This window comes from Eulemur rufifrons, chromosome 1 (assembly GCF_041146395.1).
Source record: "Eulemur rufifrons isolate Redbay chromosome 1, OSU_ERuf_1, whole genome shotgun sequence".
Classification (NCBI taxonomy): Eukaryota; Metazoa; Chordata; class Mammalia; order Primates; family Lemuridae; genus Eulemur; species Eulemur rufifrons.
In genome coordinates this window covers 6,538,284-6,565,129 of record NC_090983.1, presented here as the reverse complement: position 1 = coordinate 6,565,129, position 26,846 = coordinate 6,538,284, and the positions used below count along the sequence as shown (strand labels likewise).

The window sequence follows — 26,846 nt, the reverse complement described above, 5'->3', positions numbered from 1 at the left end:
ACAGAAGAGAGCATCACTGCTTCATGACGAGCCGTGAGCAAGGTGCTGGCTCCATTCTTTGACTGGTTCTCCCTGGTGGTCTTCCCTGTGCAGGAGCCGGGGGCCGGCCCACTTGCCCCGGGCTCCTTGGCACTGGGAACAGTGGTGCTTGGTCACGGGAGGCTGCCTCTCCACTCCTTCTCCAGTCCAGGACGTCTTTTTATCAGGTCTGGGGGTGAGGACTAGATTGATAGATAGATAGATAGGTGTTAGATAGATAGATTTTAAGACTTGGCTCACAGGAGTGTCGAGGCTGGCAAGTCCAAACTCTGCAGGGGGCGCCAGCAGGCTGGAGCCCCAGGAAGAGCTGACGCTGCAGTTCTAGTCCACATCTGCTGGTACCTTCTCCCTTCTTTGGGGGAGGTCAGTCTCTGTCTATTAAGACCTTCAACTGATTGGATGAGGCCCCACCCACAGTGTTCTGCTTTACTCAAAAACTACTAATTTAAATGTTAATCTCATCTAGAAAAATGCCTTCACACAGACATCTAGAACAATGTTTGACCAAGTAGCTGGGTACTGTGGCCCAGCCAAGTTGACATACGGAATTAACCGTCATAGCTCCTTTGCTTTTGGTGACTGAGTAAACACTTTGACCGCCCCTCCAAGCAGTGTGGTATCTATCTGTCTACCCAGGCTGGTGGGGAGTGGGGGCCCCTGGGGTGCAGCACAGGCTTTGATGAGCACACGACAGGCAGGAAGTAAGATGACAAACACTTAGTTCTAGTGTGGGGTCGTGTGTGCCGGGACCTCTGCCTCCCTCTCCTGGCTCGGCTCCTTCTCAGACCCTGAAGCCATTCTGTTTCTTGCCCATGGTAGGAGGACCCCTGGCAAGTAGCGTGATGGTGTCCCCATTGTGTCTTTCTCCTCGCCGGCCCTGACCCTGTCCCAGAGTGCAAATGTTCCTGTGACCTGCCCTCGCATGAGGATGCAGAAGCGGATTCCCGCCTGCATCTTGGCGCCTTCCATGTGCGCTGGCTTCTCCAGCACTGAGGTCTGTCTGTCTGCCCCTCCCAGGGCTTCTCGGGGTGCCTGAGTGCCTGTGACCAAGTGCCTGCCCTGAGCTCCCAGAAAGTTTCCAAGTCCCCCTCCAGAGCCTGGGGCTGTCCAGCCTGGCAGTGCCTTTGTGTGGGATGTCCCAGCCTGGACCTGGCCCCACCTGCTTTCACCCTGGCCAGGGCCTGGGACCCACCTTTCTCACCCCATTTCTTCCTATCACCTGCTTTCCAACCCTCTGCCCTGCATGTGGGGTTGACCAGATGTCCCAAGGAACACCGACTTGCACCTATGGGATGATTCTGGGGCCCCACAGCTGGGTGTGGCTCCTGGATACAGCCTGGGGAGCAGGTCACTCCTTCTGAGTGACACTGAGCACCGAGAGCAGCAGGGAGGGTGGCAGCTCTGTGTGCCTGTCAATAGCATGTGGCAGTCACCTGCCCCCTCTGAGGGCTGCTGTCCGGGAGTCAGGCAGCCGTCTCCTCTGACAGCTGCCGAGAACATTGCTCCATCACACCCACGGGCCCTCGCCCGTCTCCCCTTCATGTGGTGACATTGAGCCCTCCAGGGTGATCTGAAGTCACGCCAGATGCAGGATGGACATTCCTGGGGGACAGGTCTGCTGTTGTGTGTGGAGGGCAGGAGTGCATCGTCACTGAAGGGGACCACACATAGGAATGTGGTGATTATGGTCTAAAATGTTCAAAATGATATGGTTGGAAGATGCATTATTTTATGTTTATGCCATAAAATTTGGAAGAGTAAATTTAACATGACAAGAAAATGAATTATTATAAACACTTTTTGCGTGCTCTGGGTAAGACATGCATTGTGGTCACCCACGAAGCACAGGAGCGGCTGGGAGGGAATCGCCGAGAGCCACAGTCAGGGCTGCATAAGGACAAAGTGGCATCGGTGGCGGTGATGGAACCAGCACGACGTAAGTGGCGCTTGGGAAGCGGAGGCCAGAAGGTCTGTGTTGTCTCCACGTGAACAGCGTGAACAGCCGTGGCATCGTGAATAATACCCTCACCTCTCTGTGCACGACGTGAACTCAGTCGGGAATGGTGCATTCGACAGTCCAAGACAGGAGGAGGTGATTCCTGGGCCTGCTCGGGAAGGGAGGACAGGACATCCTGCAGATGCTGCGTGAGCGCTGCCGTGCGACGGCCGTGCACGTAACTACCTCCCATTATTCGAAATCTTCATTGATAAATCACATCTCACATGAATCAGTCCATGAATTTTATAATATGGTTTAATTAAATTGTTTATATAGACAGGGCCCTGCAAACAACCATTTACTCAGGCCCCACCTTCCGTAAGTGCAGCTCTGGTCTAGATGTTGGGGTTTCCTGAATGTGGGGTGCAGGAGGTAGAGAACAAAAGAGCTGCCGCGTTGGACGGGTCAGGCGATTGGGTGGGAAAGAAGGTGAAGATGGATGGGCCTTAAAAATTCGGGAAGCCGCACATGCTGTGTGTGCCCCGTGTCAGATCTGGCTGGGTGAACGACATGGACAGTGGGAACAGAGGTAGGAGAGAGGGGGGTGGGAGGCTGGGCGTGGGGGGTCTCTGCACGTCCGGCAGTCTTGGATGAGGTAGGGTCTCTCGAGATAAGCCGGTCAGGGCCCGAAGGGCCCAGTATTGCTGATGGATCCTTGTCATGGACCCTGGAGCTGCCCAGAGCTCAGGACAGTTGGTGGAGGCCAGCAAGGAAGCGAGGAGAGTCCTGCGAAGCGCAGAACGAGGTGCCCTCTTGTGCAGGGGGCTGGGGGCATGCAGCAGGGGTGGGGCAGGGAAAGAGGGGCTTGCGCTGCATGCTTAGGACTGAGCTGGCTTCGGGGGGCCAGAGCGTGGAGACCAGCTGTCACCACCACTGGCCAGAGGGCCCTGGAGGAGAGTGCTGTGCCCCCTTGCCAGACTCACCTGCTGCAGGTGGGAGGTGCTGGGGCTCCTACTCTGGAACAACCACCAGCAGCTCACTTCTAGCCCTCGACACGCGCGCGCCTTTGGGAGCCGTCCCTCACGTTAGAGAAGAGGAAAGCAAGGCCAAGGGAGAGAAGAAACTTGACCAAGTGTCTCGAGCTTGAATGTGTTGGAGCTGCCTTGGGGGGGGGGGTCAGTTGTCATGTCCGGTGGGGGCGGGGGAGGGGTCATGGCCTGGATATGGGGTTGGGGGGCCTCTACTTGTGCAATAGGTCAGCCTTTGCCCCTTCAACTTTGGTGGGCCTGACCCAAGGACTGAGGGCACCCAGCTCTGGGGCCCAAGGTATGGGGGTCTGTTTGGAGCCCCAGAAATCTGCTGGTCCTGTGTGGCGGCTCCCCTGGAGGCAAACGTGGCCACACCTAGCCTTGGAGGAGGTGCAGTCTGACTGGCCACCTGGACTCTGCAGAGATGTGGGACTGAGGAATGAGTGTCACCCTTGGCCAAGCGGCCAGCTTCCCCTGACAGGTGGTGGGGTCTCCTCTCCTAGCTTGTTTCCCCAGCATCCTAGAGAGGCCCGGAAGGGAAAACCCGGCCCGTGTCCACCCTGTATCTGGTCCACGTCCCGAGCCTGCCAAGCTCCCTTTGTGTGTCTTCTAGCTGGGCTACAGGGATTCGAGCATGTCCATGGAGAATGGTGGCCCCTAGGCTCCTCTGCACCCACCAGCCCCCGGGAGAGAGTGTAACAGATCACAGAGCCATCAGCAGGGCCCTTAGAGTCCTCAGCTAGTGGCCGCCAAGGTCTCCCAGCACCCGCTGGTCGGGGTCTGGACAGCTGTGCATCTGCAAGGGGGAGGGGCAGGGTTCGACCATCCCCCCTCAATCCTGCTGTGTCCTGGGGCAGGCCTAAGTCCAGCTGCGAAGCTGTGCCCCTTGGGTGTGGTGGGGGTGGGGGGAGAGCAGAAGGCTCAAGGGATCTGTCCAGGGCATGGCCATCCCACGTGGCCATCACTCCTTTGGCCTATCCACGCCTGCTGGGCCACGTTCCTTTGGAAGCTAGCCACGGATCCCCTGACACCCAAGGAGCTGAGAATCCCACCAGGCAGGCCTTTAGCTGCCGTTCGGTGCTTCTGGAGGCTGAGACTGTCACAAGGAAGGAGAGAGCCACCGAGGCAGAGGGACGGGCAGAGCCAGTGCAGGGGCGGAGTGGGGAGGTGGATGGCCAGGGACCCCCCCCTGCTTGGTTTCTGCAATGAGGAAGTTCTCTGCAGCTCGGTTTCCTTTCCTCGCTGAGCGCCTGAAACAGGAAGTCAGTCAGTTAAGCTGGTGGCAGCAGCCGAGGCCACCAAGAGGGGACAGACGGCAGGTCGCAGTGCAGGGGCCCCAGCTCGGTGGTGTGTTCATCCTGGGGTGGCTGCCAGCCCGGCCCGCGGAGGCCCATGCCCACCATGGTCCCCTGCTGGAACCACGGCAACATCACCCGCTCCAAGGCGGAGGAGCTGCTCTCCAGGACAGGCAAAGATGGGAGCTTCCTCGTGCGTGCCAGCGAGTCCATCTCCCGGGCCTACGCGCTCTGCGTGCTGTGAGTACAACGCGCTCCCTCCCCGGGCACAGAGGTGACAGAGGGGCAGGCAACTCTGAAGGGAGGGGCCCAGCGAGGGCTCGGCAGGGGCCAAGCAGAGGGATGGGTTGTTCTAACTGTCACAGCACGGAGCAACCTGACATGCATACTCTCCCCCCTGCCCCCCATCTGGTGGTGGGTCCAGCTGAGGCCCACCTTGGACCTTGGCCTTGGAGTTCAGGGAGCCCGTCTCGTGGCAGGTTTTGCAGTGCCTGAGCTCCCAGAGCCGCTCTGGGGCCTGGTCCCACACCCCAGCTGCCCATGAGCTGTGGTGCCAGGGGCTTCCTTGGGTCCCCAGGGGCCAGGAGAGAAGGGGGTCTGGCCCTTTGAGACAGAAGGAATCTCAGAGCTCTGTGGTGGTGGGCGTGTTAGAGATCAACTCGCCTCACTCAGGTGCTGGTCAGAGATGCCCGGCTCAGAAACCCCAAGAAGGATGAAGGTGGCAAGCGGGAACCGTTCCTGCACCCAGGCTTTGGGCTGCTGGAGGAAGCCATTGTTTGGGGAGCCAAGAGTATGGTGTGGTTTTAATCAAGAAAGGACTTTCAATTCACCCAGAAGTAGTGTTCCGGGCCCTGAGAGCAGAGGAAGTCACCATCACCGCCTGCGAGCAGCCTCTCCTCTCCCCCCGAGGCACTCAGCTGTGTCCCCACCCATTTGGGTCTCTCTGTCACCATCAACTCCCCCACTGCCCGGCTTGGGGATGTGCTAAAAGCACCAGTTGTCCCAGCAATGGAGGAACCAGCCACTTGCTGAAGGTTCCTTTCCCAAACCCCGCTGTTGTCCACTGTCTGAAGGAGGCCCTCGCCCTGCAGCCCTGCGGCCCATCATGTCCCTGTCGGGCCTTGGGCTGTATCGGGGTGCAGTTGGGGAAGGGCGTGTCCACCTGAACATCTCAGATAGAGTCCCTGGGCTGGCAGAGAGGTCCCTCTGGACAACCAGAGCCCTGCCCTTCTCTAGGCAGGAGGGGAAGTGGGTGGCTGAACACAAACCTCTCGAGCTCTGACTCGTGTGGGGACGCCCTGTGCTGAGCATTTGTTAGCTCATTTCGGCCCCAGACAACCTGAAGGACAGGTCCTGCTAACACCCCTACTTTGCAGATGAGGCAACTGAGGCTTGGGTATGTTAAGTGGGTGACAACAGTCAAAGTCAGGACCGCCTGCCCCAAGACGCTGCAACCGAGACCACCAGACTGTGCCATGCGCCCCCTCCTGCCCTGGTCATGCCAGGTGTGTGTGTAGACTTGGGTGGAAGCATTAGAAGCCGGAGTGTTTGAGGGTCAGCTGGGGCCTTAGAAACCAACCCCGGCTCACAGCAGGCCAACCGTCCTGTGCTGACACCTTGGTGGCAGGCTTCCTGTGTCCCCACTCTCAGGCCTCAGGGGAGGAACACAGGCCCAGGCCGCCTGGACTTCCCCACGGGCAGGCATGGGGCCTCGGCGGGCAGGAAGGGCCTCTGGGGCGTCTCAGCCCAGTCCATGTCCACTGGGCCAGCCTGGCTTTCTCTCTTGCCCAGCGGGACCTGGGTAAGGGCCGGCTCCTCGGTGCTGGCTGTGTGCCCAGAGCCTCCAGGGCTCCATCTCGTTCACTTTCACTGCAGCCCTTGGACTGGGGCCCTGTGGTTGTGCTCCAGTTCCAGATGTGGACTGTGGGTCTCTCTGACTCCAAACTGTGAGCATCTTAGCGTCACAGCAAGCAAGAGCTTGAGCTAGAGAGGGCTTGGAGAACCTCTAGTGCAGCACCCTGGCTGTGCAGGGGACAGAAGGGGCTCAGAGAGGCTGAGGCCTGGTCCATGGCGGCCATGCCGGCTGGAGGCAAAACTGGGATCCGGGTCAGGGTCCCATATTCCTTCTTCCACTTCTTTTCCGGACCCAGAGTCTGACCTGAGTTACTCTCAGAGCCAAGATGGGTGTGCGGTGTCTGCATCTTGGGGAGGGTCCCGTGATGCCCACAGCTGTCCACCATGCTCTTACCCAAGCCTGGACTTCTCACCAACCTCCTATCCAAAGGCCCCTGCGCTGCGACCACCAGGGGCCCCACCCCTCGGCCACAACCTTGGGGCTCAGGGCTCCCTTTCCCTCTGTCCTTCCTGCAGGGTCAGGCTCCACCGTGGGCTGTGGGACACCATGGACTTTCCAAAAAACTGTGACTCCTCAAATGGCTGCCACCCTTGATTTTGCCAGTTAAAGAGATTTAAAGACTAAAAACTGACTAAATGAATAACTTAACTGTCATCTTCCAACACATCATTTTATGAAAGAAAGCATTCCTTAACACCAAAAAGTCAGGAAGGACAGACTCTTTTAAAAAATAAAAATAAAAAGCCAAGTTCTTTAAAGCAAAGAGATTTAACTTCCTGAAAAAAAAAATTTAATCATCCTTAGTTTTCTCTGTCCCCAGGGGGTGGGGGGTGGTGGTGCAAGCCTGGTCCCCCAGCATCCTGGTCCCCAGCCCCAGATGGAGAAGATGCAGGCAGTCCTGGGGCAGGAGGGGGTGGAGGGCATGGGGCCTCAGGGGGACAGGATGCCCCAGAGGGGACCCCATGTCCCTCCTTCCCGCCCTCAGGTGCCCAGACCTCATGCTGCCTGGGCCCCAGCGGCTGGAGCTTCCTCCCGGGTCCCCTCTGGTGGGCGAGGAGACAGCCAGGGCCTCCACCTGATGGTGGAGGCAGGTGTGTTTACAGCTTCAGGAACTGCGTGCAGCCTGGCTGGGGAAGGGCCTTCGTGCTCAGGAAAGAGGACAGGATTTGACTATTTAAATGGAACTAGAGAGGAGGGGGAGACATCAAAGGACAGGGCTGCAATACAGTGCCACCCACGTGACTTAGGAGCACACACTCTCCCCACACCCAGCAAACCCTTCATTTCCTCGAGAGAGGTCAGCCCTGTCACCTACCCCTGGGCAGGAAAGCTTTGATCTTGCCTCGGCAACTCAGACAGCCTTGCTTATGCTTTACGGGGCGCCTGCAGCTCCGCCTCTGGGCACAGAGAGCGGAGGGGCGTGACCCCAGCAGGTGTCCACTCTGCCATCTTGCAGCGAGGGGCTCTTCTGGGGAGGGCCTGCGTCATCCTCCCCTGGTTCTCACTCCAATCCCCAGCAGAGTAGCCCTGCTCTGGGGAGCCCGTGGGGCACCTGAGGGGGGTGTCCAGCCCATTGCGGATTGGAGTCGTTAAGAGGCCATCAAGCCCGTGCCCTCCTCTCCTGCCACGTAGGGGCCAGCACACCTGTCGGGTGCCCACGCTGCAAAGAAGAGGTGTGCCTTTGGGGACGGTGGTCCCTGGGTCACTGGGGCCTGCCCCTGCCCACGCTGCACAGGCAGAATTAGAGCAATGGCCCGGCACAGTCAGGGCTGCCACCCGCCCTCTCTGTAAGAGCAGCCAGCCCCAAGAGCGAGCCTGTGCACAGCTGGGTCAGTTGGCTGCTGTCCCACGTGGAGCTGCCTGGCCGGGTGACATCCCCACCAACACTCCAGAGACGTGGCTTCCCTCACGGGGAAGGGGAAGGCATGTTGCTGCCTTGGGCCCAGACAGCAGTGCCTGGTCCAGCCAGCTGTGGCAGGGAGGCAGTTTTGCTTTCCCTCCGCACGTGGCCTTCCACAGTCCAGGGCCCAGGCACAATGACGGGCTCGGGGCAGGTCCTTCCCGGGGAAGGGTACCAGCTGGCCCTGGACTCGGTGCCTTGTCAGCATGGCAAGAGGGATGAGAAAGCACAAATCCCCCTCGGGGACGGCAATCCACGTGTTGGAAGGAACGGTGTGATAGCCACTGAGGCAGAGCAGGGCCCACACCTGCTCCGCAGCAGGAGCTCGCTACACACCTGCCGTGCTGACAGCGGCAGATGGCCTGCAACGAGCTTACAATGTGCCAGGTGCCGTGCTGGGCTCCTTGAGTGTATTAACTCACTTACTGTCCACAGTGCCTTTCGGAGGAAGTACTTTTATCCCCACTTTACAGATGTGGAAACCGAGGCAGAGAGAGGTTACGGAATATGCCAAGTGTGCAGGACGCACAAATGGCAGGGTCAGGACTTGCCCTTGATGCTGTTCTTGGGAGGGAGAAAAACAGAGTGAGTAAGGCGGGCTGTGTGGGGTGGGGGACAACAGCCTGGCTGGAGATGGAACCCCTGGTGATGGAATCACAGAGAAGGGACTTAGGAGGGCAAAAATGTCCAGCAGGGGTGTACAGGTGTGGAGTGAACGGGCGGCCAAATCTCCCTTCTTCCAATTTCCTTTCAAAGCTTCAGTGAAGTTTACACCATTCATTATTTTTGTGGAAACGTAATGAGGCACCGTTTTTTGTAGCTGGTATTGACAGTAAGTAGGAAAAAGGGCTGGCCCAGACGGTAGCCAGAGCTGCTGATACCTGGTTTACACGAGAAAGCAGGCCAATGGGCTTTGCCCAGGGATAACTCGGCTGAGTTTCTCTGCGTGCAAGACCAGGAAGGAACGGGGTGCCCACGAGGGCCTCATTAATAGTGTCTTCTCTGTAGAGTGACTCAGAACAATCGTGTTAAAACTGAGTCTCTCCAGGTTGTCTGTGCCCATGCCCAGCACCCCAGAGCAATCCTTCCAGATCAGGGTAGGCACTGGCTTTGGTGTCCTGCATGCTTGCCTACCTGATGGATTCAATTCACCTGAGCACAAACATCAGCACCTGTCAGTTGAACGTCCCATCTCCCGGGGCATGAACCTGCATGGTGTTGAGATCTGGTCCTCCCAGCCACGCCTTCCTCCCTGCCCCGCCATGGAGTGAGAGGAGCCTCTGCTCTTCCCTCCCTAATGCATGCCATGCCCTGCAGGCTTAGGAGCAAGGCTGTGGCTGCCTAGCTCTGATGCTGCATTTGCAAGGTGCTAACCTTCCCGTGCCAGCCTAACATCCTCACTGCTGAAATGGGGATGACAGTGACGATGTCCACTATTTGGGTTATTTTTTAAATTGAGGTATAATTCACATACCATAAAAATCACCCTTTTATAGTACACAATTTAGTGGGTTTTAGTATATTCACAATGTTGTACAACCAACACCATTATCTAATTCCAGAACATTCTTAATACCTCAAAAAAAACCCCGGTACCCATTAACAGTCACTCCCTATTCTCTCTCCCTCACGACCCCTGGCAAGAACTAATCTATTTTCTGTCTCTCCGGCTTTATCTATTCCAGATGCTTCACAAATGGAAGCATAACCATGTGGGCTTTGGTGTCCGGTTTCGCTCACTGAGCGTCATGTTTTCACGGTTCATCCGCGCTGTAGCACGAATCATGCCTCCTTATGGCGAATATTCCATTGTACGGATGTATTGCATTTGTTTATCCATTCATCAGCTGGTAGACCTGTGGGTTGTTTCCACCTTTTGGCTATTATGAATAATGCTGCTACGAACATTCATGTACTAGTTTTTGTGTGAACATATGTTTTCAATAGTGCTGGGTATGTACGTAGGAGTGGGATTGCTGGATCATATGGTAATTTTATGTTTAACACTTTGAGGAACTGCTTAACTGTTTTCCTGGGTGGCTGCACCGTTTTACATTCCCGCCAGCGAAGCATCAGGGTTCCAGTTTCTCCTCCTCCCTACCGACACTTGTTATTATCTGTCTTTTTTATTATAGCCGTCCTAGTGGGTGTGAGGTGACATCTTATCGTGGTTTTAATTTGCATTTCCCTGATGACTAATGAGGTTGAACATCTTTCCACATGCTTATTGGCCATTTGTGTATCTTCTTTGGAGAAATGTCTATTTGGATCCGTTGCACATTGTAAAATTGGGTTATTTGTCTTTCTGTTGTTGTCGGGTCATTGAGAGGCTAAAATGGAAGGATGTGAGCAACGTGCACAGGGCAAGGCCAGGCCCCGGGGAGCAGCCACTGGATGCTTTGCATATGTAAAAATAACGTTGGCCATTATTTTTCGTGAGCTGAAAAGTAGTGACATCTCAGAAGCAGAGGAGCATAGGGCCCATCTGTGAAGAAAATTCCACAACAGAAGGAGAGAGGAGAACGGTGGCAGAGGGTCACGGCTGGAACTTCCTGGAGGCTTCCGGGAGACACTGAGCTGTCAAGTGAGGCCTCCTCAGAGGAAGTGCTCACAGAGATCAAGGCAGGAAGAGGACTTGCATGACGCACGGTGGCCGGCAGCTGCGGGGTCAGGGTTGAGGCCTGGAGAGCTGAGGCAGAGAGGGGTGTGACACGGAGGCGAGAAGAACAGAGCTGACGTCAGAAAGAAACGCAGGACATCTGAAGACCATCGAATTCCAGTTCCAGGTTAGGGGCAGGAGCTGGGGGACTGAGGAAGCTGGAAGGAGCACGGCTCGTCCCATGAGGTGGGGACTAGGCTCTTGGTCTCTCCTTGGCTCACTTGATGCTCCCTTTGTCCCCATTAATTAGAAAAGCATCACATCAACACGTGCAGGGCCCAAGCAGTTTGAGCTCAGTTCCTTGTGGTGAACAACGCCGTGGAGGGCTGGCCCCGCGGGGACAGGAACCCGCTCTCCAGAGCAGAGAGAGGCTGGCCGGGCCCTACACCCGTCAGCGGCAATGGAGAAGTAACTAGATCTGAAAAACACTGCAGTGTTCTTAAACTTTTTAAAAATGGTATGAAGTATAAAGCACAAAAGTACAAAGCAGAACGCAGAAAAACAATCACCCAATCGCTGAGAGACTGGCATAAACATTGTTCATTCATTGGTGTATCTTCTCATGCTCTCTCCCCACATGTGTATGTAATCTCCATGTTATATATGCGTATGATATATGCACACATGTAATTTTAGTCTTGGTTTCTAGCAGCGCTGGCATTTCCCATTTAGTTAGAATTTCTTCCTAAATATATTTAAGGGGTGTACAGAATTCTATTATGTGATGTGCCACATTTTATCAAATGACTCGTCTATTGTCAGACGTTTCAGTTCTCAGTGGTGTTTTGTTGCTATAAATATGACAGTGATGAAGGTCTTTGTGCAGAAACGTTATAAACATTTCTGGTTATAGATTCCCAGGAGTGGAATTATTAGATCAAAGGATAGGAGCGTCTGTACCAAAGGCTCTTGGTACAGAATGACAGGTTGCTTTCTAGAATGTTTTTCCGATGCTCCAGCAAGCAGTACAAAGAGTGCCCACCTCTTTCTAATCTCCCTATTCTGAATACTTTCATTTTAAAAAACATTAAAGGTGTTAACGTTCATTTTGATTTGCATTTGATTGCAATCGTGTGGAGCTCATTTGGTAGGATTATCGACCTTCATAATTCCTTTTTGGTGAATGGTCTGTTCAATTCTCTTTGCCATTTTTCTATTGAAGCTGTAGTTTTTCCGTTATCTACTTGCGTGAGTTGTTTATGTCATACTTGTTCCAAATATTTTCCTTTAAACTTTATGTTTTTTTGACATTGAGAGACTATAAATTTTTGTAGAGTAAACTCTTATCAATCTTTTCCTTTTGTGATTTCTCCCTTTGCTTTTCCATGTAAAGAACACTTCTACACACAGAAATTCACCTCTGTTTCTTCCTGTGGGAGACAGGCTGGTTAGCACAGGGCCTCTGCAGCCAATAGACGTGGACTAAGCGTCAACCTGGCCTATTCAACCCCGAACAGTTTATCTGATTCCGCTGGGCCCGGTTTCCTCATCTGAAAACCAGGGCTGAGGAAACCTACGTGGTGGTGCTGTTGGGTGGGTCCAATGGAAAGTGTGTGTCCCGTGCTTAGCGCAGTACTGGGTGAAAACAAATGGAGCAGCGGTGGGTTTTTGTTCTTGTTTGTTTGTTTGTTTTACATGGAACCCTTTAATCTCTCTGGAGTTAATTTAATGAATGGTGAAAGGTAAAGATGTATGTGTATTCTTCTCAAGTGATCATCTTTCCCAAAACCTCTTACTGAGTAACTTATTCCTTTTCCCTGAGTCTTTCAGCCCACAGGAAGTCTTCAATACCCTTCTTGCCTGTGTGCCCCGCTCACTGCACGTCTGCTTGTGCTAAACCAAGTCCCTCCAAATACATCACCACCGTGTTATTTACTTTAGGGTTGTCGGGTCCATGCTTTCCACGTATTCTTCCAGGTGAACTAGATAATAATTTTGTCAAGTTGGAACAAACCACTATTGGGACTTTGATTGCAAGTGCATGAAATCCATAATATAACTTGGGAAAATGGACATTTTAGTAATACTGAGTCTTCTTAATAATAAATACAGCTGTCTCTATTATTTTAAATTTTGTAATTTTCTTCCTCTAGATCACACGTATTGTTATAATTTCTTCTGATTTTTTTCATATTTTTGTTACCGTTGTGAATGATAGCTTTTCCCCATAGTTACCGGTTCACAGTAACTGATGATCTATAGGGAAGTTATAGATTTTATAAATTCATCTTTTATTCTATCACTTATTATTTCAAATTGTTTTTTTGGTTGTTTCTCTTGGATTTTCTTGATAGACCATCGTATCATCTACAAATTATGACCATTTTGTGGTCAATTTTTCAAATACCTATGACTCATTCAGATTTCATATCTTATTGTATTGGCCGGTGTTTTTAAACTATTAGCGTGGTGAATATTGGGAAGAGAAAATGTCTACCTGATGGAGAAGTACTATGAGACTCACATGTGGCACCACCTGGGAAGGACGTGGCGTGGTGTCTGGCACCTCGTTGCCACTTGACAAAAGTTAGTTGTTGCTGTTTCTCATGTCACAGAAGGAGTTAGATAAAGAGTTCTGAAAGATTGAGTGTTGAATTGTATCAAATCTTCTTTTAATATCTATTGTGATGATTATATCATGTCCCTTATTTCATTTACTAGTATAATAGCTCAATTTTATATATTTATACTTTGTTTATATATATTAAACAATTTTGCATGATTAAATGAATTATTCTTAAGTACAGTAATTTTTATCACACTCTGAATTTTTTTTTTTTTTGAGACAGAGTCTTGCTCTGTTGCCCGGGCTAGAGTGCGGTGACATCAGCCTAGCTCACAGCAACCTCAAACTCCTGGGCTCAAGCGATTCTCCTGCCTTAGCCTCCTGAGTAGCTGAGATTACAGGCATGCGCCACCACACCTGGCTAATTTTTCTATTTTTAGTAGAGACGGGGGTCTTGCTTTTGCTCAGGCTGGTCTCGAACTCCTGAATTCAAAACGATCTGCCTGCCTCGATCTCCCAAAGTGCTAGGATTCCAGGCATGAGCCCCTGTGCCTGGCCCACACGCTGAATTTTATTTAGGATTTTGACATACGTATTCATAGGTGAGATTCATTTATATGACTTTGGTCATGTTATGGTTTAAGAGTCATGTACGTTTTATAAAATATCTTGGGAGCCATTTATTAGCATCATCATTATCTGATTTTTGAAATATTAAAAAAAATTGGTAAAGCCACTTCTTCTCAGAGCCATTTATAGAGATAACTCTTTAATATTTACTTCAATTTCTTCTTTAGTGTTGATTTAGTCTTGTTTTCTGTTTCCTCCCATGTCACTTTTGTTAAGTTATAATATATAATTTTCAGAGAACAATCTATTTGTTGAGATTTTCAAATTTTCTGGCATCCAATCATGCATAGTTTTCTATAATCGTAAGTTTTCTCTTTTATTGCTGCTATCTTCCTTTTTTCATTTCTAATTTTGTGGTGGCCAGGATCCCGGCAGGAAATAGATGGCAGACTCAAAAGGGACGATAGAGACAGGGGCTGCAAAGCTGATGGTGGCTGGCCTCCATGGGAAGCCGTCCCCACCGCTGACCTGAAGAGGCAGAGCTGTGTCACCAGGACCTGGCAGGGCTACAGCTAGGAGACGGCCATCTGACTTGAGCTGTGGTCTGCAGCAGGCAGGGTGGGATGGGGGACAGGCACCGCTATCCCCCTTCTTCTCCTCACCTTCCATTGGCCAAACCTGGGCGAAGCAGCCCATGGAGGTCGGTTTCCGGACACAGGGCAGGTGGAAAAGGGGAGAGAGTGCCTCTAGCTGGGGGCAGGGGGAAGGCAAAAGGGGAATACCCAGCTCTCTTGCATTTGTTTCTTTCCTTCGTCAGAGGTTTGTGCATTTAATTTTCTGCTTTTCAAGTCACAGGCTCTTAGGTTTAGGTTTATTGACCTGTTCTGCTTTTTATATTTATATTTTGAAAAATTATCTCTTCCTTTCAGAAACCCCTACTGCATATGTCTGAGGATTGAGATCTGCATTCTGTTTCTCTTCTTCCTTCTCATTTTAAAATCTCCTTATCTTTTTCCTCTGTGTCACTTTCCCCAATTCGTCTTCCTCCTCATTAACGTTCCGCCCGGTTCTGCCTGTGTTGTGTGTTCAATTCTGACTCCAAACCTCCTGGTTGTTGACTTCTGATCAGCTTTGTTTATCTCTGCCTGCTCAGTTTTCACAATCAATTCTTCCAGCTTCAGAGGGGCAGTGGGCTCTTAAATCTTACCAAGTTCATAGATCAGACTTCTCCAGAATGTTTGTTTTGTTTTGTTTTGTTTTTGAAGCTGTAATTATATTTAAGATACAGTAACTCCTTGGAGTCCTTAGAAAAATGGTGCCCTCTTTTTGAGTGGTGATATGTTTTCATAGATCTGGTGATTTTTCTTTTCTGACAAAGAACTGTCAGGAAAAATCGGATTAGGTTCCTTCAGAGGTAGGAGTAAGTTTTTGCCCAAATCCTCTTCCCAAACATAAAAGGGCTGGTGGGGAGGGGGCGTGGAGATCCTGATCCGAGGTCTAGCGGGTGGAGCAAGCGGTGAGGATGGGTGTGGCGCAGGGGTGGGGGCTCCCCGAGGGGGTCCCATACCCAGGTCTCTGCTTCCTGTGGCTGTTAGACAAGGAATGACCCACTGGACTCCTGGGCTGTTGGTGGGGGTGCTGCTCAGCAGGCTCCCAGCAACACTCTGCCAGCCTCACCTCGCCTCCTACTGCCTGGCCCCTGGGCCCCCTCTCCCCTCTCCCTGCTCTCTCCCTCCTGGAGAGGCCCGAGTTAGCAACTGATGTCCTCTTTCCATTCCTCAGTTTGAGCATTCTCTTGGCTGGGATTCTTTGCGGTTTGGAGTGGTGAGTGGTGAACGATTAGCTTCCAGGGCTGCTATACATTTTCCTTTATTTCTACCTTGGTCCACGTGGCTTTCTTGAACATAGGGTTTCCAGCTCTCTTCTCCCACCCTGTCTTGTCCAGAGTCTGCTTCTACTTCACTTAACCAAGAAAAAGAGAAAACACATACAAACAACATCAGAAACTAGAAATGATATATAATGAGGGTCACGAAGGGATTTAAAAATAATTATACCGGCTGACGAACAGAATGAGAAACACTAATGAGGTTCTTGAATAGTAGAATTTGATGTCTCTGTCTCCCTGTAGAGCTCACCATGGTAAAGGATGTTTCTGGGCATGGTCGTCAGTGTTGAATTGGCTACGAGTTGTCATACAGAAAGAGGAAGATTTACCTGAAAGGATAAATACAACAGTATGGTGATGTTTCTTCCTCCTTCCATTTGCTGTCCTCTCATATTAGGGTAAAACTTCTTGTGCCACTTGAGCTACATGAAGTCAACCTGATCTGGGAATGCCCTTCTGCCGGCTGGTACCTTTCCACCTCTTGTTGTCCAGTGCTCAGCACAGGGCGGGCACCTGCCGTCACCCAGCACCTGTTGGAGTTGCATGGGAAATGTGCTCTAAGCTGTCTTCATTTGAGAATAGAACATTTTCATTCGGTAGCAGAAGGAAGTGGGCCAGGTGCTTTCCCAGCCTGCATCTCCAATGGCATATTCCTGGCCCCTCACCCTGAAGCACCATAGTGTGTTATCAAACCACTCTAAAGAGCTGGGAAAGGGCTGGGTGGGGCCCATTGTCCCCAGAGAGCAGTGACCATGTTGTCCAGATTATGTTCTAGTGCAGTAGTTGTCAGCCACTACTTAGTTGTGGAATCTTTGCTTTAAGCATTTTGCATGTAAGAGTTTGCCTGTGTATGTATATGCACGTGTTATTTGTGTTGTGTGTGTTATGTGCGCATGTTATGTGTACACTCAGATATGTATACGTGTGTTGTGTGTGCACAAGTATGCATGCATGTGTATATGTGTGTATGCACATAGGACCAGAGTGAAGTACAGCTGCTGGTGGGTGGGGGAGGATAGTGGGTGCCCTCCTCCACCTCCCTTCAGAGCCCCCAGCACCCTATGGAATGCAGGTTGCAACTACTGCTCCCCCAGTTGTTTGTGTGTGGCAGGCTAGTGGTGGTAGTGGGGCTGCGTGTTTTTCCTTGAAGATTTAAACTGAACCAGTCCCAGGGACAGTGTCCAGCCCTATGCATTGGCCATGCAGGGTCATTAACATCAGCTGAGATGTTGCTGTCTAAGGGGGAAGTATCATCTCTTCCTAGTGTACTATTAATAGCTTTTGAATTCTGATCTGTTTCAGTAATGTGGAGCTGTTTCTTTGTTTCAATGTTTCTAGAACACCTTTGAAAAAGCCCTAAAGCCTTGTCTGCCACACCTGATTAAACCAAAGGGGCTTTCCTGTTCTGTGTGGCTGCCGGTCTCTCTCTTCATGACTCTGTGTTCTTTCTGTCTACAAGATATGTTTTGGGCTGGCTGGAACCCTTCCATAAATTAGCTGTCCTCAGCCAAATAAGAGGCTGTTCTCAGCCTTGCCCCATTTGCATACCTACAGGAGGAAGTGTCGCAAGAACAGAGCATTGAAAGATAAGAGCAGAGAGAGCTACCCTCAACCCTACCAGGCTCTTATCTTTCAGGGCTCTGGCAAGCCTGGGTGGAGGTGGGGGCCGGGAGCCTGGGAGTGATGGGGATGGGGTTGAGGGGAGGCCTCGAGGGAGGGCCGGGGGCGTCTCTGGGAGGTGAGGTGTCACTGGACTGCTAGACAAGACTGGAGGGTGGTATCAACCCAGGAGACAGGACAGGGAGTGGAAAGATGTGAACTAAAGTGATAGGGATGACAATAACATTTCCTGTGTGAAATGAAGAGACACGTGGAAGTGAAATTATCCAAAACATTATCAAAAATTTTCTTTAAGCACCCACTGATTCAAAAGTCATAAAATAAAATATGGTAAAATTGGCCACATAAAATTGTAAAACTTCTATACAGTAAAACAAACAAACAAACAAAACAGTTAAAGATAATTCCCAAATACATTGTATCATATATCAGAGTCTCATACATAAATAACCAAAACATGATACCAAAAAAAGTGAGCCAAAGACACGAAAAGGAATTCACAGAAAAAGAAATACAAATAACTAGACATGAGAACATTTGAAGAACCTTTCTGGTAAAGAACAGCAAATTAAAGCAAGCTATCATTTTCACCTCTTAGATTTGCAAGATTAAGAAGTCTGATAACAGCCCGTTGGCAGGGTGTGGGGAAATAGACACGTTCATATCCGGTTAGCAGGAGAACAAAACGCCACACTCACTGGCAGGCAGTTTGTAGTCTCTGCCAAAACAGAAAATGCCCGGGTCTTCTAGCCTGGCCATCTCCTCCTGGCTATTTATCTACGGTCACTTCCACATGTCAACACATTACAACACATGGTGGAACATGATGAAAACGCTAATAAACTATCTTTCGTTTGGCTTGGGAACACTCTAAGATTTTTTTTTTTTTTTTTTTTTGGTGAAAAAACAAAATTTCAGAAACAAGGTATTTAGTGTGATATTATTTGTATTTTAAAAGATATGTATATATAAGCTTTTGGGTGTGTTTAAAATTTCTGGAACAACTTACAAACATGAGTAGGAAATCTAAGAAGTGGGGCTTATGGGAGGGGGAAAGAGAGGTTTTTTTTTTCATTTTATATCTTTCTGTGTGGTTTTAATTTTTTTCGATTAGTATATAATTTTAGAAGTCTGGTTCAACAATAGCATATGTGAACGCTCAGTGGAGAGCCTGGCGCCCGGGAGGGCTCGGCGAAGCTTCCAGAATGAAGTGTCGGCTGGTGCCACAGCCTGGCTCCCATCTGGGGCGCTCCGCAGGGCTCGAGCTTTCGAGGCTCATGAGAACCCCAAGTGGAGGAAATGGGGCAAGAGGAGGGTGGGCAAGAGAACAGACCAGCAACTTTAAGTAAGAACGTAAGATCCAAGTAACCTCCCCCAGACCGCTGACAGCCTGCAGGGCTGGAACCACGCACCCGTGAGCCCCTCTTCCAAGGGGCTCAGATTTTTTTTTTTTTTTTTTTTTTTGAGACAGAGTCTCAGTCTGTTGCCCAGGCTAGAGTGAGTGCCGTGGCGTCAGCCTAGCTCACAGCAACCTCAAATTCCTGGGCTCAAGCGATCCTCCTGCCTCAGCCTCCCAAGTAGCTGGGACTACAGGCATGCGCCACTATGCCCGGCTAATTTTTCTATATATATATTTTTAGTTGTCCATATAATTTCTTTCTATTTTTAGTAGAGGTGGGGTCTCGCTCTTGCTCAGGCTGGTCTCGAACTCCTGACCTTGAGCGATCCACCCGCCTCGGCCTCCCAGAGTGCTAGGATTACAGGCGTGAGCCACCGCGCCCGGCCGAAGGGGGTCAGATTGACAACTCTCCCTTCCTCTAAGAGGTTTCAGGAAGGTAAAAAGTACCCTGTCCTTCTCACCCTGGGGATTCCTGAACCAAAGGAAGGCAGAGCTTCTAGAAAGAGAAGAGAATCTGGGATTCCTAGCACTTCCTTGTTAGAAACAACCCCACAGCTCACTCACAAGCGACTGGGGCAAATCCAGGTCTCTGAAGAACTCTGGGAGAATAAGCCCATGGGGCAAAGGGTCGAGGGGGAGGAAGCCACATGGGGGTGGCGGGGACCCTTGACTGTGCCTGAGGTCCCTTTGCCAGACCCCACCTGGCCCAGCCCCGCTGGAGTCTAGGTTCCTCTGCGAACACCCGCTCCCTTCCAGATGGCAGACTGTCTTCAATGAGACCCCATGGGGGAAGTGTCCCCCACAAAGTGACCCCTCCTGCCTTGTCCTGGGACTCCTTGAGTGCCGAGGGGGAGGGGGAGCACCCGGCGCCGCAGTCCAGGACTGCTGCATGGCAGGGCCCGTCCCCATCCCAGAAGCAGCCTGCTCCAAGCTTTAGAGACTTTGTGCCCAGATTTCTTGAGCTGCACCAGGAAGTCTTGCTACAAGGAAACTAGATTTTCCTGTCCGGGTTCCTGTATGGGTCGTAATGAAGCCTTTGATCTATTTCAGGTATCGGAATTGCGTTTACACCTACAGAATTCTGCCCAATGAAGATGATAAATTCACGGTTCAGGTAAGTCCTTTATAAACCTTGAAGTCCGAATGGGATTTCAGCCTATTCTGGCAGCGAAAGGGTGGAAAGGGGCCAACGAAAGCACGCGTCCCAAACAGCCTAGGCAAGGCCTGGCTGAGCCCAGCTTTCTCCAGAAAGTCCAGGGGGTGGCCTGGTGGGTAGACTGTGACCTTCCAGAGTGACCTGCTCTGTGACATGATGAAACAGACACGCCAGAGGTTGTTTGAGTCAGTGGGTGTGGGGAGGAAACCACGTGAGGAAGACTGGCCGGAGATGAAGGAACAGTGCGTGGCTGTGGCTTGGTGGTTGTCGTCTCCAGCGCCCTGGAGGGAATGGGCGGAAGTGGGCCAGGAAGGAGGGAGGGAGGTGAGCTTGCGGGAGAACAGACCGCGTTTTCTGAGGGATTAGAAGATTTGCACGAAATGGTGCCTTTCGGTGTGCAGAGCTCTGTTCCGTCCAAGGCTGATGCTCCTGGCGTCTGATTTTACCATGTAAATCTAAATGTGCAAAACTTGCAGTTAAATCTTAAAAAGAAAAATCAACTGCACCAATGCAAGCCTGGGAAGACCACCCTAAGCACAGCTTAAGTAACAAACAGTAAAGGCTTCATTTGGCCACAGTCAGTGACAACACAGTGATGTGGAAGGCAGGGAAGCTCTTTTTATCCGGCTGCATTAAGAGAACACGAGGCAGGAAGATCAAAGGAAGTGAGGTTTCCATGTCCTCCATGGGGGGACGGCGTGTGCTCGCACGTGTCATGCTCAGTCCTCGGGGGCCATGGCAAGTGGCGCGGTGACAGGAGGAGTGCCCCGTGTGAGCAGAGCGGCTGGGACCAACAGGGGTTTGGGCACCATGTCACAGAGGAGCAATGGCAGGGTCTGTGGAGTTTAGTTGGAGAGAAAGTGGAAGTCGGGAGGGCAGGGCTCGAGCGCCGGCCTCCAGACCTTGACGGGAACGAGTCACTCTGTGCAGAACTGGGAGGCAGCAGTAGACATTGAGCTGGACACAAGGGCAGGACAACAGGTGGGTCCCTGGGGCAAAAATCACCCGAAATGTGTCAGCAGGGAGAGCAGAAGGCCTCTTAGCAAGACCATCTGAGGGGCTCAAAGGAATCACTTCAACGAGCCACTGGTCAGAGTGAGCCCCTGAGAGGCACGCCTGAGCCCAGGCAGGAGGGGCCGGGGCTGCCTGCTCAGGGTGTGTTCACTGCGGGGCGTCCACCGGGGATGCACGCTTGGGCTCCAGCAGATTCGCTTCACCTGGTAGAGGTCAGGCTGAGCGTTGTGCTGGCTTCTTCCACACCAGCACCTAGAGGTTTTTAGTGGTCGGGGATGCCCACGTGTCTGGGCCTGGTTCATGGAGAAGTCACTGAGAGCAGGTGTGGCACACCAAGGGCAAGACCATGCTCTCAAGCAGGAGGCAGCCATTCGTCATCAGAATGTTTGCCTCTTGTGGGTTCCTCACCCTCGGGGACAGGGCCGGCCAGGGAGGCCAGTGGGGGCGGGCAGTTGGCCTCCACGGCCTCTGTGTTTTCCCTGGTCTAGGACTGCATGCGTGTTCCTGGCTGGGCGGGCTTCCTTGCTGGTGGCTTGCTGAGAGGAGTCTAAACTCTGTTAAGTTAAAAGTTGGTCAAAGCTTTTGATCTATTTTCCACTTGTGGTTTCTTCTATTCCTTCAAAGTGAAGGAAACTTTAAGTATGACTGGAAAAGACATGACTTTGCGGCTTCTCGTGTAGGGTTTGCACCCACGGCCTGTAAACGTACAGACTGTGCCTCGAGACTGTTCCCTCTCGTCGTCCCACTCTCGCTGCTGAGGCCTCCATCCCGCGACACTGGGAATCGCTGCCCATCCTGCAGCTGCTTCTAAATCCGTGGGTCTGGAACAGATCCGCTGTGGCTGACTCTGGGAGGGGCGCGGCCTCTGCGCAGACCTGCCGAGCAGGGAGGAGAAGGCCGTGCCAGGGCCCCCGGGGCTCGGGGCCAGGAGAACTCAGAGTCCTGCACCCCATTTTCTGCCCTGACTCAGCTCTTCTCTGGGTCCGCTCTGCCCCTCCCGGCAGGCCCACTCCTCAGTTCCCAGGCCCAAGAGGGACTCTGATGGGCTCAGCCCCCAGAGGCTTTCTCTGCAGGTGCCGCTCAGGGCCACCAGCCCCAGTCTGTCTGTGAATAGGCTGTCTTGGTACAGATACCCTTGGAGATGGTGGCAGAGTCTTGGGGGCAGAGCGTGGCCCCCTCAGGCCTACACTCAGCCAGGGCAGGGCAGGCCATGTCTGTAGGGCCAACCTGGCCCTCCTTGGTAGCCAAACCAGATAACCAAGGTACAGGAAGCTGTGGGCCTAGGTGGTCTGAGGAAGTTCCCACCTTTAAGGATACAGCTTCCTATAAAATACACCTCCCCAACAAAACGAGCGTGGCTGTCCGCTGAGAAGCCAACGAAAGCTCACGCCCAATTAAGCCAAGTCAGAGATCTTCGGAGGAACCGTCAGCAGTTATTGATCGCTGCTTATTTTAACTCGAGTTCCTCTTTTCACGTTGAGCCAAAACCTCACGCTCCTTTCTGAGCTTAGCCACAGTTTCTAAATAACTCACGCCCGACACCTGAGTCTGTTCGGTGCCACCAGAGTGTGAGGCTCCCATAAATAAGAATCTGGCTTAAAACTTCACCAAGTGAAGCACCAAAAGGCTTTATTGTTTCTTATTTTAATTCCTGGAGCTTCCTCCCTGGGCCTCCTGTCTCACTGCTGGGCTTGCAGACCCCCCAGCTAAGCCTCTGTCTTCCAGCCCACAAGCTGCCTCCAGCCGCCTGGGCGTCAGAATCCCCTGGAAAGGGCGGGCCTAGGACTCTGCCTGGAGGGACGGGGGCGGCAGGTGGTGTGGCCTCTCAGAGCACTTGGCCTCTTGTCCTTCACTCGGTTGCAGATAATACTTGATCACAAATGGCATTTGTCCCTTGTGGTAAATCAGCGAGGTCCCTGGAAGAAAAGCCGACGCCTCTGTTCCCAGTGGGGAGCTGGGCTGGGGTCCCCTTTGGCCAGCCAGGTGGCCTTGGGCAAAGAGGCCAAGAAACTCTGCTGGGAGGTGGAAATCACACACCCCTCCCGGTGCAGGGACAGCAGGGGGAAAAGGGTGACAGAGAAGGGAGCCAGAGGTGCTTTAGAAGATTCTAGGCAGCGCCTGGGGTTGGGGGGAAGCGGGGCAAATTTTGTGGAGCCCGAGGCCCCTCAGCTCTGCTCTTTGGGCCGTGCACCTCTGTGCCTGCAGGGGCCCTGGTGGCCCGTGGAATGGTTAAGCAGTCGTTCAACAGCTGCCCTGCCCTGACGCTGGGACCCTGAGAACCTGCTGGACTGGAACCTGTGCCGCCTACCCTGGGTGGGGGTGGGGTGTGCTCTGAGCGCTGTGTGAGGCCAGAGGAAGGCGATGGCTCAGCCCCTCGCCGGCCGGAGTTTCCCACAGGGAGACAGCGGGTTTCTTGTAAAGCCCAGACTCCCTTCCCCACTTGGAAAGGGAAGTGACTGTCCCCTAAGGGAAGCGGCACCTCTTGAACGGCTGACTCCGGAATGCGCTGTTGGGCTGCCGCCACCTCTGCGGGACTCCCCACTGGAGAGTGAGGGGAGTTGGAGGCTGGGAAGGCAGTCCCCATGCGCCAACTCCAGGGTGACCACGGGGCCTCGGGCTGGGGAGCGGCCTGCAGACGTGTCCTGTGAATGGGTCCCCAAAGCCAGTGCCACAGTGGAAGTACAAGGGCCCTTGCTCCCTGGCCCACACCCCTCCTACCAAGGGGAATAAAGCAGAAAATAAAAGCCACCCCTCGTCCCTGTCACATCAGCGTTCTCTGTGAACCTCCTGTCTTTCCTTGAGGTTGAGATTGTATCCAAGGTGTGGACTGTTCGAGTCAGGACAGCAGCACCCGCAGGTTTTAATGCAGGGTTTAGATAAAGAGGGAATTAGAAAGGTTCTGCCTCGTAGACTCTTTCGTTATTTTTTCCCAGTTTGGAAGGAAAATCCCGTAGCTCAAGCCATTCTGGTGAGTTCTGAAGATGAGAGACTCAAGTCCCTGGTCCCTGACAGTGCCGGTCAGGTTGCTCTGGGCAGCGCGGCTTTTGCAGAGAGAAAAACAAAACAACTTTCTAAAAGCTATTCCGTCACAAGTGTCCAAGAGAGGGTGAACGGTTGAGCCATTGTTATTAAGTTCAGGAAGTGAGTGGCAGCTGTTATTGTTCTGAGTGGTCGCCCAGTGAAGTAGAGATTTCGTCTGAGCCGCCGGGTGAAGGATGTGGCTCCAACACACACTTCCTGGACTTGCACAATGAGCGCAGACGGCTCAGGTACCAGAAGCCTCGCGCGGCCAGGGCCACCCTGCAAGGACTCCTTGGCCACGCCAAGGACAGTGGGCTGTAGGGGTCCACTGTAGTTGAGGGGTCCCTTTATGCCATGACAGCCACACTCCAGAAGACTGCACTGTGAATTTTTTTTTTTTTTTAGTCTACTGCAGAACACAGACAGATCTGTTTTCCAAGCCTCTGAATATCTTAAAACATCTTGCAGTTGTCTACGTATTCAAAAGGGAATTTGATGGTTATAAAATTCTTGGGACCAACTATTCTCTCAAAATCCTATACAGGTGTTATTCCACAACCTTCAGAAATTTAGTATTACAAATAGTCCTGAGAGCAAAACCCAAGGCCAAACTTGTACTAGTGCCAATAGAGGGAACCAATTTTTCCTTTTTCTCTTTCTACTGTGAAGCTGGTGGGAATTTTTTTTCTAGCCTTGTCATTTTCCTTTCTTGGTAGTCCCTGAAATGTGTTCGGCTTATTTACTTTCCAAACTCAGATCTTTCTTTGACTCAGGAGCCTTTTCTTCTGCTTGGTCTTTGATTAAGTTTTTATTCCAGCCCTTCTGATTTCTTTCTTGGAACCCCCCGAGAAAGCCAAGGCTCCCCTCACTTTCTAGCCTCTGGGATACACATGCCCTTGAGACCAAGCCAGCCCTCCCTCCTGTGTGGCTGCAGGACATGGAACACTTTCCCCAGCGTCTCAGAGAATTCTGGAAAGAGTGTCCATGCTATTTGTCATCCCTACCTCCAAATGACTGTTTTCTCCCCATTCCCCCATGGCCATCTTGTTCCTGCTTCTCCATGTTCCAGAGCCTTCTGGTCCACTTGCCCCAGATCATGGGCCCATTTCCTCTCTTTGCTGCCCAAGGCAGCACAGAAGTGACATTAGCTTGCACCACATAGTGGACGGGTTTAGACCGGAGAATAGGATGCAACTGTAGCCAAGGAGACAATGAGGAAAGTGTTTTGTGGGCTTCTAGTAAAGGTTTAATTTGTCTTAGAAACAGAAACAAGGATGAAATAGTCCCTTTTCTACCTTTGGAAGCTGTCACAGGTGCTGCTGTCATCCTGTATCCATGAGGACAGGTAGCTGGAAAGTGAGGCCAACATGCAGATGGCAGAGCAGACAGATGAAATGAACCTGGTCCTTGAAGATGTCATTGAATTAGCTGAAGGGAATTCGTCAGCCTGGGACCTGCCCTGCCTCTCCTCTTCCTGTTTTGCGAGTTAATTAATTCCTTTTTGTTCAAGTCGTTGAGTTAGGATTTTCTGCTACCTGCAGCTAAAACTATCCTGATACGCAAAGGTTTGGGCTATCCTAGGGGAATTCCAAAGCAGAAAATAAACATTTTCAATTGCATATCATTTCACCGCACCAAAAGCCCACAAGTCTTGGTCTGAAACCCGTAGCCCCTGCTCTCCCCTCTCCTTAGCTGCAGGCTGCGTCGCGGCTCTGGGACCTGCTCCCCCTCTGCCACAGACGGTCCTCATGACTTGTCTTTATGTCAGACATCCTTGGGCTCAATATCTCTCTCTCCAGTTCTAACCAGGAAAAGTGCAGAAATCAATCAGTGTGTTAGCAATCTCTGTGCCCTGGGGAGACACCCTGATTGCTTGCTTACTGCGACATCGTTCAGCTTCTCATCTCAACGTCGCCCTTCCAGATGGGGCTCTGGGTCTAACCTTCGCGTATGCAAGAGGCCACGCAGAGTTTTATCAGACGGAAGAGAGTCTCTCTGAAAGGCCTCGCTCGATCACTCCATAAAAACAGCCCCCACCCCTCACCTGCTGCTCTGCAACCCCTTCCCCTCCTTTGTTTTCTTTGTGGCACTTGTGAGCACCCTATTTGATGCATTTAGCACTTGATTTATCTATTCTCTATCCCAGAACTGTTCCTAGCACACAGTGAGTGCTCCATAAATATTTATGGAATGAATTAATTCTGCTGCCACCTTAAGAGGATAGAAAGAAAAAGCTATCGGTTTCACTTAAAATGATGATGGTTTTGCCCTTGCTGCAGTTCTCGTTCCTAAACTGAGTCTCCACAGTATCCTCTGCATCTATCGACTTATCGCACTTGCTTTCATGGCTTGGTCAGGTTGCTGTGTGTTCTGCGAAGGGCTCTTTCTCCAGGCTCAGTTTTGCTCTAACTCCCCCGCTGTGGATTTCCACGTCAGCGCTGAGGTTTTGTTTTGTCGCCAGCCTGCCTGACCTAGGTGGCCTCCCTGGGTAACTGGTTGGGTGGTGTGTTCATCTTTCCCCTCTCTTCTTGTGGGTTTTCACTCCCGGATCATAAAGGCGTTGCCTTTTACATCCATGTGATGCTGCCTATGCGTCGGCCCAGGATGTTTTCCTGGTTCCTGCAGCTGCATTTTCAGAGAAGGCTCTTGCTCTGGTCTTCAGGGCCATGTAATGTCCTAGTTCCCTCGGGTAAGCAGTTTATTCTCAGAATAAATAGTCAGAAATAGTGGGATAACGGCAGTACTTCTCACCTGTGGAGGTTTTGAGGCTTAAAAGAGATGGTTTATGTAAAGCACACAGCTCAGTGCCTGGCAGGTGACTCAGTGAATGATTATTTTAAATAACGATAAGGGGGGGAGGAGTGAACCTCCACAAAGGCAGGTACCCGGGCAGAAGCCCAGGCTGGGTGCATGGGAGGGAGAAAGTGCTGGGATTGGGGACTCCGGATTGCAGAAAG

General features: G+C 51.8%; 1 protein-coding gene across 1 annotated transcript in view; it reads left to right on the top strand.

Moving 5' to 3' along the window:
* The first annotated feature begins 4,323 nt into the window (after positions 1-4,323).
* Positions 4,324-26,846, top strand: part of INPP5D (inositol polyphosphate-5-phosphatase D) — a 106,402-nt gene continuing 83,879 nt past the window's right edge. The window contains exons 1-2 of the mRNA XM_069465919.1: positions 4,324-4,541; positions 19,749-19,812. Of these exons, the coding sequence (XP_069322020.1) occupies positions 4,399-4,541; positions 19,749-19,812 (207 nt within the window). The 5' untranslated portion in view covers positions 4,324-4,398. The remainder of the gene's footprint in view (positions 4,542-19,748; positions 19,813-26,846) is intronic.